At 42.6% G+C, this 16052-nt stretch overlaps 1 protein-coding gene across 1 annotated transcript in view; it reads left to right on the top strand.

Moving 5' to 3' along the window:
• Pip5k1b (phosphatidylinositol-4-phosphate 5-kinase type 1 beta) overlaps window positions 1–16052 on the top strand; it is a 137041-nt gene that overhangs the window by 88405 nt on the left and 32584 nt on the right. Inside the window, exon 11 of the mRNA XM_034507229.2 lies at window positions 1956–2100. Within this exon, the coding sequence (XP_034363120.1) occupies window positions 1956–2100 (145 nt within the window). The remainder of the gene's footprint in view (window positions 1–1955; window positions 2101–16052) is intronic.

The following is a 16052-nucleotide window of genomic DNA, read 5'->3' as shown; positions in this document are numbered from 1 at the left end:
ATTGCCTATGATGGTTAATGTTGTGAACTTGGTGTGTTCTAGAGTCACCTAGGAGACAAACCTCCAGGCATACCTGTTGCAAATTGTCTAAATTAGTTTAACATCTGGGTATACTTCTGAGAGTGTGTCTTAATTAAGTTAATTGCATCATTTCCTGGGCCTTCATCCTGCCCTGCAAAGAGAGAAAGCTAGCCAATCATAAACCTTCCTCCCTGTCTGCTTCATGGCTGCAGATGAATATGACCAGCTACCTTAAGCTCTGCTACTGTGACCCGCCCCCCTCCCCCCACCCATGGTGGATGGGTCCCTGGAACTGGGAGCCAAAATATAAACGAGCTTTCCTTGCTTGAGCTGCTTTTGTCAGGTTATTTTGTCACACCAATAGGACAAGTAGCCAGGTCCTCTCTGTATCGATGACAGCAGTTCCTGGTAGATACTCATCTCCTTCTTCTAAGCTGCCTTCTGCTAGCCTGTTCCTCAGCAGGCTACCTGATTTCTGAGAACACACTGAAAATTATAGATGTCCACAGTTTGAGAACTAGGACAACAAAATTTGTTTTCTTAAATAACTCTTGTTTTAACAAACACTTTTTGTTTTCTATTGTGTTTTAAACTGAAATCTTGTTAAGCTTCTAGGCTGGCCTAGAACTTGCAACCAGCCTGTCTCAGGCTCCCCAGTAGCTACTAGCTATAGTAAAATTAAATATACTCCATTGTTCCCAGAATGCCTAGAAACAGAGGAAGTAGTGCACTTGTGATGTGATGTGTACCTGTCAGATGGGTTTAGGGTTTTTTTTTTTCATGTGAATTATTGGACCCATTGCTTACATATTTGGGCACCTTTTTACATGTTATCTAAACTTCAGTTCAGCATTTTCACTTTCCCTCCATGCTTCTCCCTCTACCTCATCAAATATTCTTCTTCAAATCCAAAATTCAGGGGCTGGAATTAGACTGATGGTGGGCACTTTTAGATACATACATACATACATACATACATACATACATACATACACCTCAAACTCATCTGGGGCTATTTTCCTATTTTCTATTTACACGGTCAAAATACATCATTTGGGGCCTTTTGTGTGTATCAAGCAATGTCAAAAACACCCCAAGACTGTACTGTATTCATTAACATTATTTCAGCTCGGTTTGGGGAAAGATAAAGAATGCGGATAAGCCAAGAATGGTGGCACATGTCTTTAATCCCAACACTTACAAGGCAGAAACGGGCAGATCTCTGTGAGTTCAAGACCAGCTTGGTCTATATAGTGAGATCCAGGACACCCAGGGCTATATATAACAAGTCCCTGTGTCAAAAAGAGAGGGGAGAAAATCCATATGGATTCTGCATGGAACCCAGGCCCAGGTCACTGCTGAGCCTGGAGGGTTCATCCTTCCTGAGAGTGAAGACCATGAATGACGTAAATACTTTCTTGGACTCCTAAAATTTTAAATAGAAATAAGAATTTTCTCACTTTTAAAAGGGCAAGCTTGCTATTAAAAGAGGATGTTAAGAAGAGCCCTGGCTCACGTCCAGAAGTCTGTGCAGGCTCACGTGGGACTGAGATGCCATGGGCTGTTGTCTTGTTAAAGTGCTTGTTTATGTCCCTTGAAGTCTGCCTCTCACATGGAGGGCAAAGCAGTCCTTTCTGTTCATGCGTCTGCTAGTCATCCTTTTAATCTCCGCTGAATTATCTCCTTAAGCTCCTAGGAGGTTTTATGCCATCGTTTTTGAAGAGTAAGTCGCTTTATTAGGTTTTTAAAAGAGCCTCCCTAATGTCATTTCCATAAGCCATTTTGTAAATTAATGTCATTTTCTTTCCGTCTAACCTGTTTGCAAGCAGCTATTTTACATTTCTTCTGTTGTAGTTCAGAAGAGCACGGTTAATTCATAATTGCATTTGCATCCTGAGATTCATGAGTGCATGCCTTTGCGTTTGCTCCTCCAGCCCTGGGATCCCGACACAGGCCCGACCTGGTACCCAGCACTCCATCATTATTTGAAGCTGCTTCCTTAGCGACCACAATATCATCTTCTTCCTTATATGTCGGCGAACACTATCCACATGACAGGACTACGCTTTACTCAAACAGGTAACATTGTCAGCTGGTCAATCAAGCTGTTACTCAGACAACGTAAGGCCTCAAAGCAGTATCTTAGAGAGGGTGTTCCTAGCAACCAGATGTGCCTGTCCCTACCTCACATGTAGGAGAAAGGACATGCTTTAACTTTGCTGTTGCAAAAACACATTTAAAGAAAAACACTTCTGTTTCCCTTTGCAACTAATTATTATGTTTTTGTCAAAAAATAAGTTAGAAACAGTTATACGCTTGGCTCCATGCAGGACAAAATTTTCATCATTTTTAGTGAATTGTGTGTGTGTTTTGTGCACATGTATGTGGCCATTCACATGTATGAATTTGGGCGTACATGTGTCCCGTGTACATGTGGAGATCAAAGATGACCTTATGCCTCAGTCATCACCTTCTGCCTTTTTTGTGACAATGTCTCTGTTTTCCTGACTCATAAGCAAGAGTCGCTGTCCCAGGAGCTGCCAAGAGTCTCCTGTCTGCCTCTGAGATCCTGGGAGTAGAGATGCCCTTGCTTCATATCACTTTTTACATGGGCTCTGGGGATTCAAACTCACATTTGCTTGAATAGCAGATGCTTTCTACCTGTCAAGCCATGCTTGTGAGCTTTTACCTAGCCCCATCTCCTTTTTTGGAGGCAAGTGCTCATGTAGCACAAGCCAACCTTGAATTCATATACAAGGTGTTTGTTGTCCATTTATACCCAGTCACACCCATCAGTATTCTCTTTCCAGTATATATATATATATATATATATATATATATATATACACACACACATATACATGTTTGCTAATGTTCTGTGGATTGAACCCAGGGCCTCAGGAGTGCTTAGCAAGCTGGCTGTGCACTCTGGGCACTGTGCTCTAATTTTGCACGTTTTCTCTCCTGCTGATGCTAGCTCACCTCCAGATGTGCATGTGGGAAATGAACAGTGAGCCTTCTGTCTGTCATAGTCCGACAGTCTTCCCTCTCTCTTTGATGTTGCGTTGCATTAAGCAGTTTTCCCTGGTACTCTACTGTGGGATTTGGGATCTTATACTTAGCTATCAGTTCGGGTTCAGTTACAAGAACCAAAAATGTCCTCCGTCGGAAGCAGAAGAGAGCTGGGTATTTGCAATGTGTGTGAAAAGGCTGGCTGAGAGACAGTGATCAGTCTTGGTCATTCTGCTGAGCCCACCCTCCTGCAGCACAGCAAGCTGAGTGATACTCAACCTCTCTCAGAGACAACTGGGAAAGTGTTTCTGAGATCCCAGGATGTCCTCACAAGACACCAACAAGGAAACTCAGGCAGCTTCACTTTTCCTGACACTTCTCAGCTAGTGAGGAGACCCATGGACCCTCCAGGCACCATCCTGTCTGCTTCATTCTCTTGCCTATCTCTTGCCTGCTGACCCCACAGGCGTTTCTGCTGTTAGCCTTGTTGTGTACAAAAAGCTGAAAGATCTACCACAGTTCTTACCTTCTCCTTAGGGAAATCATGGATATCAGAGACTCGGGGATGCTAAAAATCTGAAGAAAAATAATGGCCCAAGGACCCCTGGGAGTGAACATCCCTGAATGCTTAACCTGCCATGCCCAGCCCTGCTTATTTAGCAAGGAAACCTAACCAGCAAACTATCATATCCATATCCATATCGTGATAGTCTTGTTTCTTTAGTGCTGCACATGGGATTTCATTTTATATAAAGTCATAATTGAGATGATCTGAAGTCTCATTTGGTTTTAAGTTTTAAAACCAAATACAGACAGCCTGAGAAGAAAATGCATCAAACAAGGAAAAAGAAAGTGCATCAAATATTGATGTTGTAATTTACATCTGAGATTTTTCTGTTTCGCTGTGAGTCATACTTCTGTTCCAAGTGGCCTGCTTCTCATTTAAACGTGTTATCCTTATCTGTACTCATATACGCTATAAATACTAAAGCTAACTGCTGTCCTCTTCTGTCTCTTTGGAGTCTTAACTTTTAAGACATTGAACAGCATCCAGATGAATCCACACCTAAACTATGTATTGTAGTAGGAAACGGCTCTCTGGAATTCTTTTCTTTTTAGAGGATCATTCTTTGTGACTTTGAAAGTTCCACTGTTTCTAGAATCTGATTTGTTAAGTATAGTCCCAAAATTGACTAGGAAACAAAGAAAAAAGTTATAATGCCTTAAATGTATATTTTTAACTGCAGATTGAGAATATGCTCAATATCTCTCTCTCTCTCTCTCTCTCTCTCTCTCTCTCTCTCTCTCTCTCTCTCTCTGGAAGTGAGGGGTCTGCACATGTGTATGTGCATATCTGTCTTGCTTTCTCAGTCAGGGATCTACCTGTCTTTGCCTCCCCAGTGCTAGGAATCTGAACTTAGGTCCTTGTGCTTGCCTGGGAAGCACTTTACCAACTGGGCCGCCTCCCCAGCTCCAGAAGTGCATATTTAAAGGCCCTACTATATGATCCCTGGTTAGAGCCTGCAGCTCACAAGACTACAAAGACACGTCATCAGCAGCCTGCTTCACAAACAAACCGTAGCTGTGTAAGTTCTGAATTTCTCGTGCTTGAATTTTTCTTTTCTACTAAGAAATCTGTTCTTCTAAAGGAGATGTAAACTGAGCACTAACAACTAGAGAGGCAAATAGGCTTTATCTTCAAACTAAGAGCAATTCAACTTATGCTGTGAAATAAGTTACGGACATGAATATTCATTCTCTCCATGATTCCCTGCGCAGTTGGGAGTGGAGCTTGGGCTCTGATTATGCATACAGATTGAAAGCTCTCTTCCCCACAATGCATCTCTGCTCCCCCATCACAGAAGCCCTTACTGGCATCTCTGTGGTTGCTAGTCTCATGTATTTGCCCGTGTTTTACTGGTGGCTATCTCTAACAGCTAGTCCACTATAAAGATATGGAGTTTCATGACAAGAGCAGAGACCATAGGAGAAGTAACTGGCCATACTGGCAGGCCAGCTGGCAAAACCTTCTTAACTAATGAATCCAGCAGCTAAATCTCAGGCTGATTCAGAAGATCTGACAGCAGTCCAGAGCCCTCGTCTTCCTGCCGAGTATTGTCAACCTAGGAGCCAATGAGCTGATTCTTGTAACCATAAGCCTCTTCTCCCAAACTGCTTACCACTCAAATTAAAGCCATGCCAGGAGAGCCAGCCATGCTAAAGTAGGTGAGAGACCCTTTGTCTTAGTTAGGGTTTCCATTGCTGTGAAGAAGAAACCATAACCAAGAAAACTCTTCTAAAAGAAAACATTTAATTGGACCCCAATCCAGGACTGTTCAGCCTCCTCAGGTGATACCCTGTGGATGCTAAATTTTCAGTCTGGCCTCTCGGACTTTTGGGGCTTTTCTGCTTCTTCCTCTGGTGTCTTCAGCCTTGCAGATAGTCTTGCTTACTCCCCTGCCTCAGGTATTTATCTTGCTTTCTCATCATAATAAATTACCACTTAGAACTTCAGCCCTCAAACTGTCCCTTCTGGCCATGGAACACCGGGCAACTGATTCACTTTTGTGTGACACAGTTTTCCCATCTGTAAGAGGTCCCCATTTGTAATAAGTAAATTATACCATGGTCCAAAAGGTTTGCTCCAAAGAGGAACAGAAATAATGATCAGAAAGCAATGATCATGCCTCCTGGAGCATCCCACCATGAAATCGTTTGTTACCATAAATAACCAAGAGCTTTGAGGTGTGAACACCTTGGAGCTTCCTCCCACATTCCCTGAAGGAGGCAAAGTGTAATTGTTTTGGTAGAAAGCATCAGAGGGCACTTTGCTACTCAGAGACCAGTCAAGAAAATACAAAACCCAATTTGGAATTTCAAAGTGAGTGGATTTACAGGGTGCAGGAAGGCTAGAAGGCTGGGGAGGGACACTTGGCAGAAACCCAAGGAATCCCCATAGGAACCAGCTCCCACAGTGTCCCTGCTACCTGGGACCTACAGACATCTTTCAAGCAGGATCAGTGAAGGATGAAGCCAACTGAGATAGCAGCAGGAACATAGCCAACACTAGAGACACTACACACATAAGGAAGAAGAATAATGAGGGCAAAGGGAGCCAGGACCTTCTGTCCTCACCTCCTCATCTATGTCCGGCCACTTCTCAACTGGCAGGACCTAGCAAAGGAAAATCTTTGGTGCAGGCTGTCCTAGTAAGGTGTCCTTAGAGTTACAAAATACAATGCAGAACAAATAACAAAACAAAAGCAACAACAACAAAAATAAAAGCAACAGCAACAAAAAAAAAGACGGGTTTGTGTAACATCTTTTTTAAAAAGAAGAAAGAAGCCTTTTACAAAGGAGAATGCACACAAGAAGAGAAATCTACTTCAATGCTTACGAAACACAAACCCTGGAGCCTGTTTATTAACATGCCACTGTAATCGTTGTATGTAAAGTAGCTGCAATTTTTCTAATGATCTATGCAATTAGACACTGCAGTATTTACTAAAGTGTCTGGCTCTCCCAGGTGCTGTACCAGAATGAATGCTGGTTATAAATACCCTCTTGGCTAATTCCAGGCCCATGGAATAGACAAAGCACTGTTTTAGCTCAAGACTTCGTCAGGGAGGTCTGATGGGCCCCGAGGAACCCAGGTGAGACTGCAGGCACAGTATCATAGGAAGAAGAGCTGCCATACACATTCTAGCTTCTGAACCTAAGACCCTAACCTGTCCCATCAGCTGACTGTAACTCAGACTGGAGCACGTACTCGTGAACAAGGAAATAAAATGTCCCTAATATCGTCTGAGAAAGTAGATCACCAAATAAAAGTTCACATTTCCAGGATCCTGAAGTAAAGCCTTCCCAAGAATATCTGTTAGGAAGAGGACTTGGCCATGCTGGAGCTACAAGGGGCTCTGAGGGAGGCCTCATGTGTCGCTCCAGGTGTAGCTGTGGCATGCAGAGCACATCAGACCCTGACCAAAGCTTCATGATGTGCCATTTAGTTTTGCTTCTCCTGTGTCCCCAGAAAGCTAAAGGAGGATCATGGATTTCTGTCACGTCTTCTGCACCTGGATTTTTACCAGATGGCTGCATTTTTTTTTCTTTTCATTTTTATAAACTATAGAACTGCTTCTGAAGTGATTGGGTTTTCAAATGGTCCTTCATGGTTTCTGAATGGGCAGAAAAGTGAAGTGAATTTTTCAGATACATGACATTGTATGAATAGTTTAGGGTTCAGAGGTAATTTGAGAATACTTCTATTTTTTTTTTTTAAGGGATTGGTGCATGGTATTGTTTCTAGGTCCCTTTCTCATCTATTAGTAAGATTCTTTTCATGGATCAAAAATGATGCCAGAAAGGAGGAGGACTGGGTGGTGACTCTGTTGACCAGACTTTAGAGAGATGGAGACTGATCCTTAGCTAAGAGTGCCTATTGCTCTTGTAGACGGCTCAGTTCCCAACACAATTTCAGCTTCAGGGGGCCTGACACCCTTGGCCTTTCTGGTCACCTGCGCTCACATGTATTGCACTACACACACACAAGTCATTAAAAATAACACCTTCCCTTTAATCCCAGCACTTGGGAGGCAGAGGCAGGTGGATTTCTGAGTTCAAGGCCAGCCTGGTCTACAGAGTGAGTTCCAGGACAGCCAGGGCTACACAGAGAAACCCTGTCTCAAAAAAACAAAAAACCAAAAACAAAACAAAAAAAAACAAAAAACAAAAAAAAAAAAAACTACCTTCTTGTCAGATGTGGTGACACACACCTTAAATCCCAGCCCATGGGAGGCACAGATAGGCAGATCTCTACCAGTTCCCGATGAGCTTGGTGTGCATAGGCAATTCCAGGTCATCCAGCCATCCAGGGCTGTCCAGTGAGACCTTGTCTTTAAAAAAAATAAAGCTCGCTTTGTTTTCATTTCTTGTCTTTCAAATTTTGGCACTAAAAAACTACATTCTGTGCTGAAGCAAGCTAATCTCTGGGTTGAAGGACAACCTGGTTTACATAATAAGTTCTTGGCCAGCCATGGCGACATAATAAGACTCTGTCTCACACCCCCCCCCCAAAAAAAAATTACCTTTTTATTTTCCTTGACTGCCAGGCAGGGAAATGTGTTACAGTGAATGTATCTCTGACAGTTCTCCAATTGTCTGGCCTCCTTCCCTGACCTTCTAGAAAAATGCTTCTTCTTGTGCTTAGGTTCTGCATCTAGGGTACCTGCCTGTCAGTGAGGTCAGTGAGGGCTTCTTATACACATGCAGTGAATGTGGCAAAGCATAAACTCTATGATGTAGTTGTGGTACATCCAGGTTCCTTCAGGGATTTAATGTATGGCATGTTATCTGAAATACAAAACATAGCAAAATGCCTGTGTTTGCAGATTATGTTAAGAACAGAACCTTGGTCCCTTGATTCAGGTTTAGTGGCAAAAATACTAAGTGACTGCCAAGTTTGTGTCCCAGCTCAAGACCAAAATGTTTTTCTGCTCCCCAGTTGTCCTTGACTGTCCTTCATCTGAGGTCCTTGGTTATAGCTAAACAGAGAAATTCTTTAATCCCCTTGGGTTTCACCACCTCTTTTGTTCAATGTGAGGGTTACTTTGGGCCTTCTGGGCCCTAGAAACCCACCTCTCGGTCCTGGCCTTTTGAATCTATTTGGCTAGTCTATCTGACAGCTGGCTGGATCCTTTTCAGAATCTGAGAGTATACATGTTAACTTCCTACCCTGGACAGTTCCTGATCATGCAGTCTTTCAGAGGGCAGCACCAGACCAGGGTAATCCCTGCCTATCTAGCTGCCCCCAGGACCTTAGCTTCTCCTTGACATGGTCTCCAATGGCCTGCTTGTCATAGTTTCTTATGTATGTAGTTCTTATATCCTGCAGTAGTGAGTAGTGAATGTCTGAGCTTGCACTCCATGGTGAGTGAATTCTTGTTACCTGTCCAACCACTCCTCCTCCATCCAGGGGCTTCCAGTGCAGAATGTTGCCTGAAGCCTGAGTCAAATTTGGTTTCTCTGACAAATATACAGGAAGAGGAACCAACATAATTTCTCCCAACATAAGAATAAAGTAGATCCATTTCCTGTTTCGTCTTATTGCTATCTGTGGGATGAACTCCACAAATGTCTTCTTCGTTTAGATGACTGGTTGATCTCTGGGTAGGGCCTGGGGAGAGGGGTGGAATGCCTGCTACCCAGAGCTACTAACTTCAGAGATCTGTTCCAGCCTGGCCTCTGTAAGCCAAATGGACCCATGATCCCTGCCTGTTTTGGGTTTTTATTCATGAGAGGATCCAGAGATTTAAGTAAATTCAATATAGAATAGAAGGTGGTGATAAACTCCAGTCTAGAGTAATAGTAACCAATTAACTAGTTAGTCTGCTTTCTGTGATAAGAAAAGATAAAATATGTAAATGATTTTTTAAAAAGCTCATTATCTTTCTGCCCCATGTTGAAAGGGAGCGTTTGGAATGTCACAGAAGAATTAAAACAATCGGGACTTATTTATCCAAAAAATAGTTTGGCTAAAATGGAAATGTTTACCCTGATTGCTACTTGGAAAAAGATGGTGACGTTTCTCTTTTCTTTTTCATATCAAGCCTTAAGAATGTTTCTGAGTATTTAGGCATTTAATCTGCAAGAAGACATTTTCTCTTGTATTATCTGTGGGTGCATCTGGATTATGCCTATATAGACAACTGTTGTTACTGGATGTTGTCTGTCTTGCGACTGAGTGGGTTGAGTGGGCAGCATTCCGGGATTCAGTCTAATCTTACTTGGGAAATGAAGTGTTAACATGTTTACTATTGTGTCCACTCCCAGTAGAAAACTCACTCTAATCCCGGAGCTTTGGAAATGGAAGGAAACCTTTGACATCCTGTCATTATAGATTCTTTGATTTATTTCATTTTGTATCAAACTTATGTGCAGACACACGAGTGCACGCACACAAACACACACACACAAAAATGTGCAGTGTTCAGCAGTCAGATGGCTCTGTAAAATTTACAAGGAGAATGAACAGGGCTCTGTCCTCCACATGGGCTCTGTCCACCTCCTCAGATGCTGTGTCTTCAGCTCTTTGGGTTAATCACTCCCTAGTTATGTCTGTGTCACTAAGTAGCATGCGTAGGCTGCTGTTTCTGCATCTTTCTTTTGTGCATTAGCTGATAACATCTCCCTGTAGAAAGTGAATTTATCTGTCTTTTCTTAACCCCACACCTTCCTCATCCATGAATTCTCCCTGCCTCCATGGACACCCTTCCTGCCTTCCTATCTTCTAGAATAGTTCTGTCATGATTATGCTCTCTGGTCAATTTTGAGTATTTGTCATAACATTGCAAATGCCATATTATACATGCTAATATTTGAAAGGGGTTGGAATTCCAGATACCAAAATCTATGGATGTTCTCATATACATCCCTTATATGAAATGCAGTATTTGCATATTGCCTGTGCACACCCTTCTGTATACTTTGCATCATCCCTGGGGTACATATAAAATCTGACAGGATGTAAATTCTGTATAAATAGCTGTTTCACTGCATTGCTTATAAAATAAAGATGGGGGGTGGGTTATGATGATTTTTTTTTTCTAAAAATTTTCAAACCTGTCAGTTGGGTGTAAGTTTTTCACATCTGCAGAACATAGAACCTACTGTGCTGTGGTTGTTTGGGGATTTTGTAGTTGTTGTGGTTGTTGGTGGTAGTGATGGTGGTTTTTTATCTCCCATTTCCCAAATAAGCAATCCTCCTGTTTGCTTTGTTATTTGTTTAATCTTGCACAAGGAGGCAAGTACTTGTTCTACCACTGAGGTGCATCTTTAGTCCTGGTTTACTGATTTTTAATATATTTGTCTTTATCTCACTTCAAGCTCTCTACATTGTCCTGTCATTAACCTATGGAAGTTTTCTCAGAGCCTCTGACCTGTCCCAGTCTGGACTGGTGGCTTCTAGGGCCATTACTTTGGGACCTTCTTTCTCCATCCTTCTGAATACCCTAGGCATCTCTCATCTGCAGTGTATCCCCCACCCCAACCCCTCCGCGCTGACACCTGGTTTTCCTGGATAGCCTAGTCTTTCATTCTGTCCATGCACACTCCCTTTGCTTTCCCGCCAGTGTGTCAGGTTTCCTGAGGTGTCGCCTCTGTGCTGGCTTGTTCTCACTTGATGTGCTGAGCAGTCAGAAGCTCTCTTCAGTCTGCACACCAGTGGTTTTAGAGAAGGGAAGGCAGAGGGGAGGGGAAGTCCCTGACATTTTTCTTCTATGTTTTCTTTCGTTTCCCACAGTTTCTCTTATTCATGTATGAATCTTCTAGATTTGTCTTCCAATTTTATTTACATTGTATCCTAATTTCCACTCATCTTTCTCCCACTTTGCCGAAAAGATTTACTCAACTTTATCTTCTAATCCATCCATTCCCATGTGTCTTAGTCAGCGTTTGTATTCCTAAACAAAACATCATGACCAAGAAACAAGTTGGAGAGGAAAGGGTTTATTCAGCTTAGACTTCCACATTGCTGTTCATCACCAGAAAAAGTCAGTACAGGAACTCACACAGAGCAGGAACTTGGAGGCAGGAACTGATGCAGAGGCCATGGAGGGGTACTGGTTAGTGGATTATTTCCCCTGGATTGCTCAGCTTGCTTTCTTATAGAACCTAGGACTACTAGCCCAGGGATGGCACCACCCACAATGGACCCTCCCACCCTTGATCACTGATTGAGAAAATGCCTTACAGCTGGATCTCATGGAGGCATTTCCTCAAGGGAGGCTCCTTTCTCTGTGAAAACTCCAGCTTGTGTCAAGTTGACACACAAAATGAGCCAGTATACCGTGTTTTCTAAGGATTTTTTTCTTTTTTCCTCTGAGGTTCCATATTGTAGGAACTGTGCCTTCGTGGCTGTGACTTTTTGCTTCTCTTTTCTCTCTGAGGATATTAGACTGAGTGCCAAAGTATAAAGACTGCATATCCCTAATAGTAGTACTTGGGGTCTTTGCCACAATTGATAACATTTCTTAAATACCTAAATACATTTGAGGTACTTAAGCTTGAGTGAAGTAAGACAGGACCCCAAAATGAAGACATCACCTTATAAACATTGTGTTTCAGGAAGGCATGTACTTGTCTCTTGCCTCTAACAGTGCTTGTAGCTATTATGTCTGACTTTTCCAGCACACACAGCCCAGGGGCTGAGAAATAGAACAGTCCCCATCTTGCTTGGTTGTCATTCACTGCATGCATCATCCTGTAATTGAAACAGTCTTTAAAATTCATGTCTTTGCCTTCATGACCAGAAATGGTTCATAATAAACAAGGAATTCAGAGAAAGGCTCTCAGTAGGAACTGTGACAAGCATGGAATGGGATATTTTGTTGAAAAGCAGCACACAGCCCTGATGGAACTTGAGCCAACACAGGCTGTCGGCTGCCTGAGAGCTGGCTGCAGATGCAAGTTGTTCTATGGCTGAGAGATGCTGTGAGCTTACTCTTTCTATAGTACTTATTAATGTTTATAAAGTCGCTGGACCGATATGGAAGATAAATTTTCAACCTGCCAGTTATGATTACCGTAAATAATGTTCAGTTTTCAAATTCTGGCTTAGGATAATCCTAGAAAACACCTATTAGGTGCCAACCATATGTCACATACTCTGCCAAAACCTTTACACATATTATTTGATTTAATAGATCTGTTATCTCTGTAAGGTATGTGTTCTAGATGTAGGAAAAAAGTGGAAACACACATGATAAAAACAGATAAAAATTAATTCTTACCAAGGACATTGCACACCCAAACCTAACACCATGTGAAAAAATTATAAGTTATATGAAATGAATTCATACATACTGATGAAACTTTTATTCTCTCAAATCTATGATTATTCAATCACAATAAATATACACTCAGGGGTGTCACGTGGGAGTGCTTCTGTTTTGATCCGATGAGATCTCATCACCATGGTTCAGAAAGTGCACCAAAGGTTCACAAGACGAATATGAGTTCAGTGGCAAGAAGCACAGGCAGAGTGAGGTGGTGGGTTCTAGTCTCGGGCCAGACTAGCTGCTCATCTGTGTGGGTCAGAGGCTGTAGGAGACATTGCATGAACTGTCAGTGTACTACTTAGCCTTACAAAGGCTCTCAGCCACGCAACAAGGAAGTAGGGCTTCAGCTGGATCTCTCAGTGATGAGGCCTGCTGGCCAGGCACAGGAGATGTGGGTGGTCTTGGCATGGTGGGAACTAGGCACACCGAGATCTTGGGGGAGGTGGGAAGTTCAAGACAGCTAAAGCCCTGAGGGTCTTTCACCAGTGGTGTCAGGAGTCACTCTCCTCTGTATGCCCCAAAGGACAGTACAAACCTCATGTCCCATGAATGTCATGACACTTAAAGAGACACTGAGAGACCCTGGCTCAATTTGCATTAGTCACTTACTTGAAGTTGAGAGATGGAGGTCAGCCTGCTGACATCCTCAAAGATCCAGGGTAGTCCCATCATTCCGTTCTGCTCTCCTTCACATTTTGATTTTTTTTGCTGTTCTGTTGCCCCATTGTCACAAGATGGCTGCCATGGCTTCAGACGTTATGTCTTCCCCCTGTGGACCCTTGAAGGAAGAAAATGGAGCAAAGGAAAAGGAGGGTGTAAGGGTTGGTGAGAGAATAAGTGACCTTCCTACTTCTACGACCTCGTATGTTTTCTGAAATGCCACAATGCCGTGTTTTGGAGTAACACATCTAGATTTTCCAGTGCTTCAATTCAAGTTTAGAGACTATTAGCAATGCCAAAGGCTCTGCCTATGGGGTAGCAACAGTGCCAAACAGGAAGGTGTGAAGACCCAGGATGTTGGAGGTGTTGGTGGCAGTGGTTGTTGCTGCTGTTGTTGTTGTTGTTGTTGTTGTTGTTGTTGTTGTTGGAAACAGGGTCTCCCTATGTGTAGACAAGGCTGGCCTTGAACTCACAGAGACCTGCCTGCCTCTTCCTCCCAAGTGCTGGGATTTAAGGTGTCTGATACCACACAGACACCTGTTTTTGTTTTGTTTTATTGAAGCAAGCTTTGTGTTCCTTATGTTTAGAGTACACCAGCTATAGTACTACCCATAAGTCTCTGCCCTCAGACCAAAGGCCTACTCGGTGGAGTCATTTTGATACTGTACATTCTACAGATTGAACATTTTACAGATCTTGGAGACATTTCAATTTTATCCGAATTCATTTTAACTGGGAGTTATCCAAACGCCACTTAGGATTTTATGGCTTTGAATCATATAATTAGGTACCAGTAGTTTGCCCTTTTTTCCTCCTCATTGATAATTAATAGTGTGTGAAGCCTCATGGGTATATGGGAGCATATATGCATGTATGTTCATGAGGGCAACCTCAGATACCGTGTTTCCTCAGGTACCATCCACCTTGTTTTTTGAGTCAGGGTCTCTCTCACTGGGACCTGAGCTCATCAATTAGGCTAAGCTGGCTAGCTGACAGGACCCAGGGATTCTCCTGTCTCCACATCCCCAGTGCTGGGATTGTAATAGTGCAGGATGGGTCTGTGAATCAAACTCAGTCCCCATGCTTGTGTGACAAGATGCTTTACCAACTAATCAGTCTCTATAGCCCAGGACATGAATACTGTATTTCTTTACATCAGATGGGCTCTCGGCATGTTTGTGAGACATCTCAAGGATTGCCACAGAGAGCCAATTGTGTCACATTTTGCAAACATTAAACCGAACGTTGCCATGACCCAAATGTCTCACATTGCAAATTTTAAAAAGACAAAGGGGTTTTTGGTTCCAGTAATATTTATTGACTTTGGAAATTTAAAATGACCTTTCAAGAATTATTTTTCCTCAACTCAGAATTGATAACAAAAGAAAGTATTCTTTTTATTGAGCTGCTCTGACTCCAGAAAAAATCTTCACAGTACTGAGGGGAAAAAGCAAACACAATCATTAGCTTGATCGATTAATAATCCTTAGAAAGTTTAATTATAGTCATCTCAGTATCAGCTTGGTGAAAAAGCGAAAAGAAAACCGCTCTGGTACAGGATCTTTCCTTGACATCCCGGAAAGGGTTGGGTTCTGTTAATAGAGATAACCGTGAACTGGCTTCATATAAGAAATAAGGCTGGCCATGTCTGTAATCACAGCACCTGGAGGGCAAAAAGATCAGCAACTCTGAGGCCTGGTCTACATGGCAAGTTCCAGGCCAGCCAGGGTTACATAGTGAGACCCTGTCTCAAAACCCAGAGAGAATGGGCGGGAGGGGACATAGGAAGTGGACTTATTTGTGAATTAATTTTCTTTTAATTTTTAAATAGTTTTGAAGATTTCATGTATGAATACTATACTTTCATCCTTTCCACCCCTCCAGTGCCCCCACTGCTCTCTCAAATTAATGCCTTCTTCTTTAGTTGTTATTGTTACGTGTGTGTGTGTGTAGGCACGCACAACCTGATGATACTGAGTTTTGTGACTGTGCACACTTGGGATTGGATCCATATCAGAAGCTCCTCCCTGGATACTGAGTCTCACAGCAGCCAATGAGAGAGCCTGTATGTAGCTCTCCATCCAGAGGCAGACCCTTGTGAGATGTCTCCCATTCTTGTTGACATGTCACCCTCCGTTGCCTTTTCGAAGATCTTGTTTCAGCAGCTCTATTGTCAAGAATGCAGGGTACAGCTTCCCTGTCATATATAAAAAACGCTAGCCAGCAGCAATGTCCAGGTCTTCTGTCTCTTACAATATCTCCCCTCCCCTTTACCCACAATGTTCCCTGGGCCTTAGATGTAAAAGCTGTGTTGTAAGTATATCAAGTGGAGTTGGGCACCCCGTGATCACCTTTTCTTTGCATTTGAACCAGTTGGGATCTTTGTAACATAGTCTGTGTTTCAAAAAAAAAACAACAACAACAACAACAAAAACAGCTTCTTTGATGAGGGCTGAGAACTCCCCTCATTGGTGAATATAAGGACAAGTATTTAGAATACACTTTTAAGTTATATTGGTTCATTTT

The sequence above is a fragment of the Arvicanthis niloticus genome, chromosome 1 (assembly GCF_011762505.2).
Source record: "Arvicanthis niloticus isolate mArvNil1 chromosome 1, mArvNil1.pat.X, whole genome shotgun sequence".
NCBI lineage: Eukaryota > Metazoa > Chordata > Mammalia > Rodentia > Muridae > Arvicanthis > Arvicanthis niloticus.
Note: the sequence above shows the minus strand (reverse complement) of the source record. Positions and strands in the feature narration are given on the sequence as shown.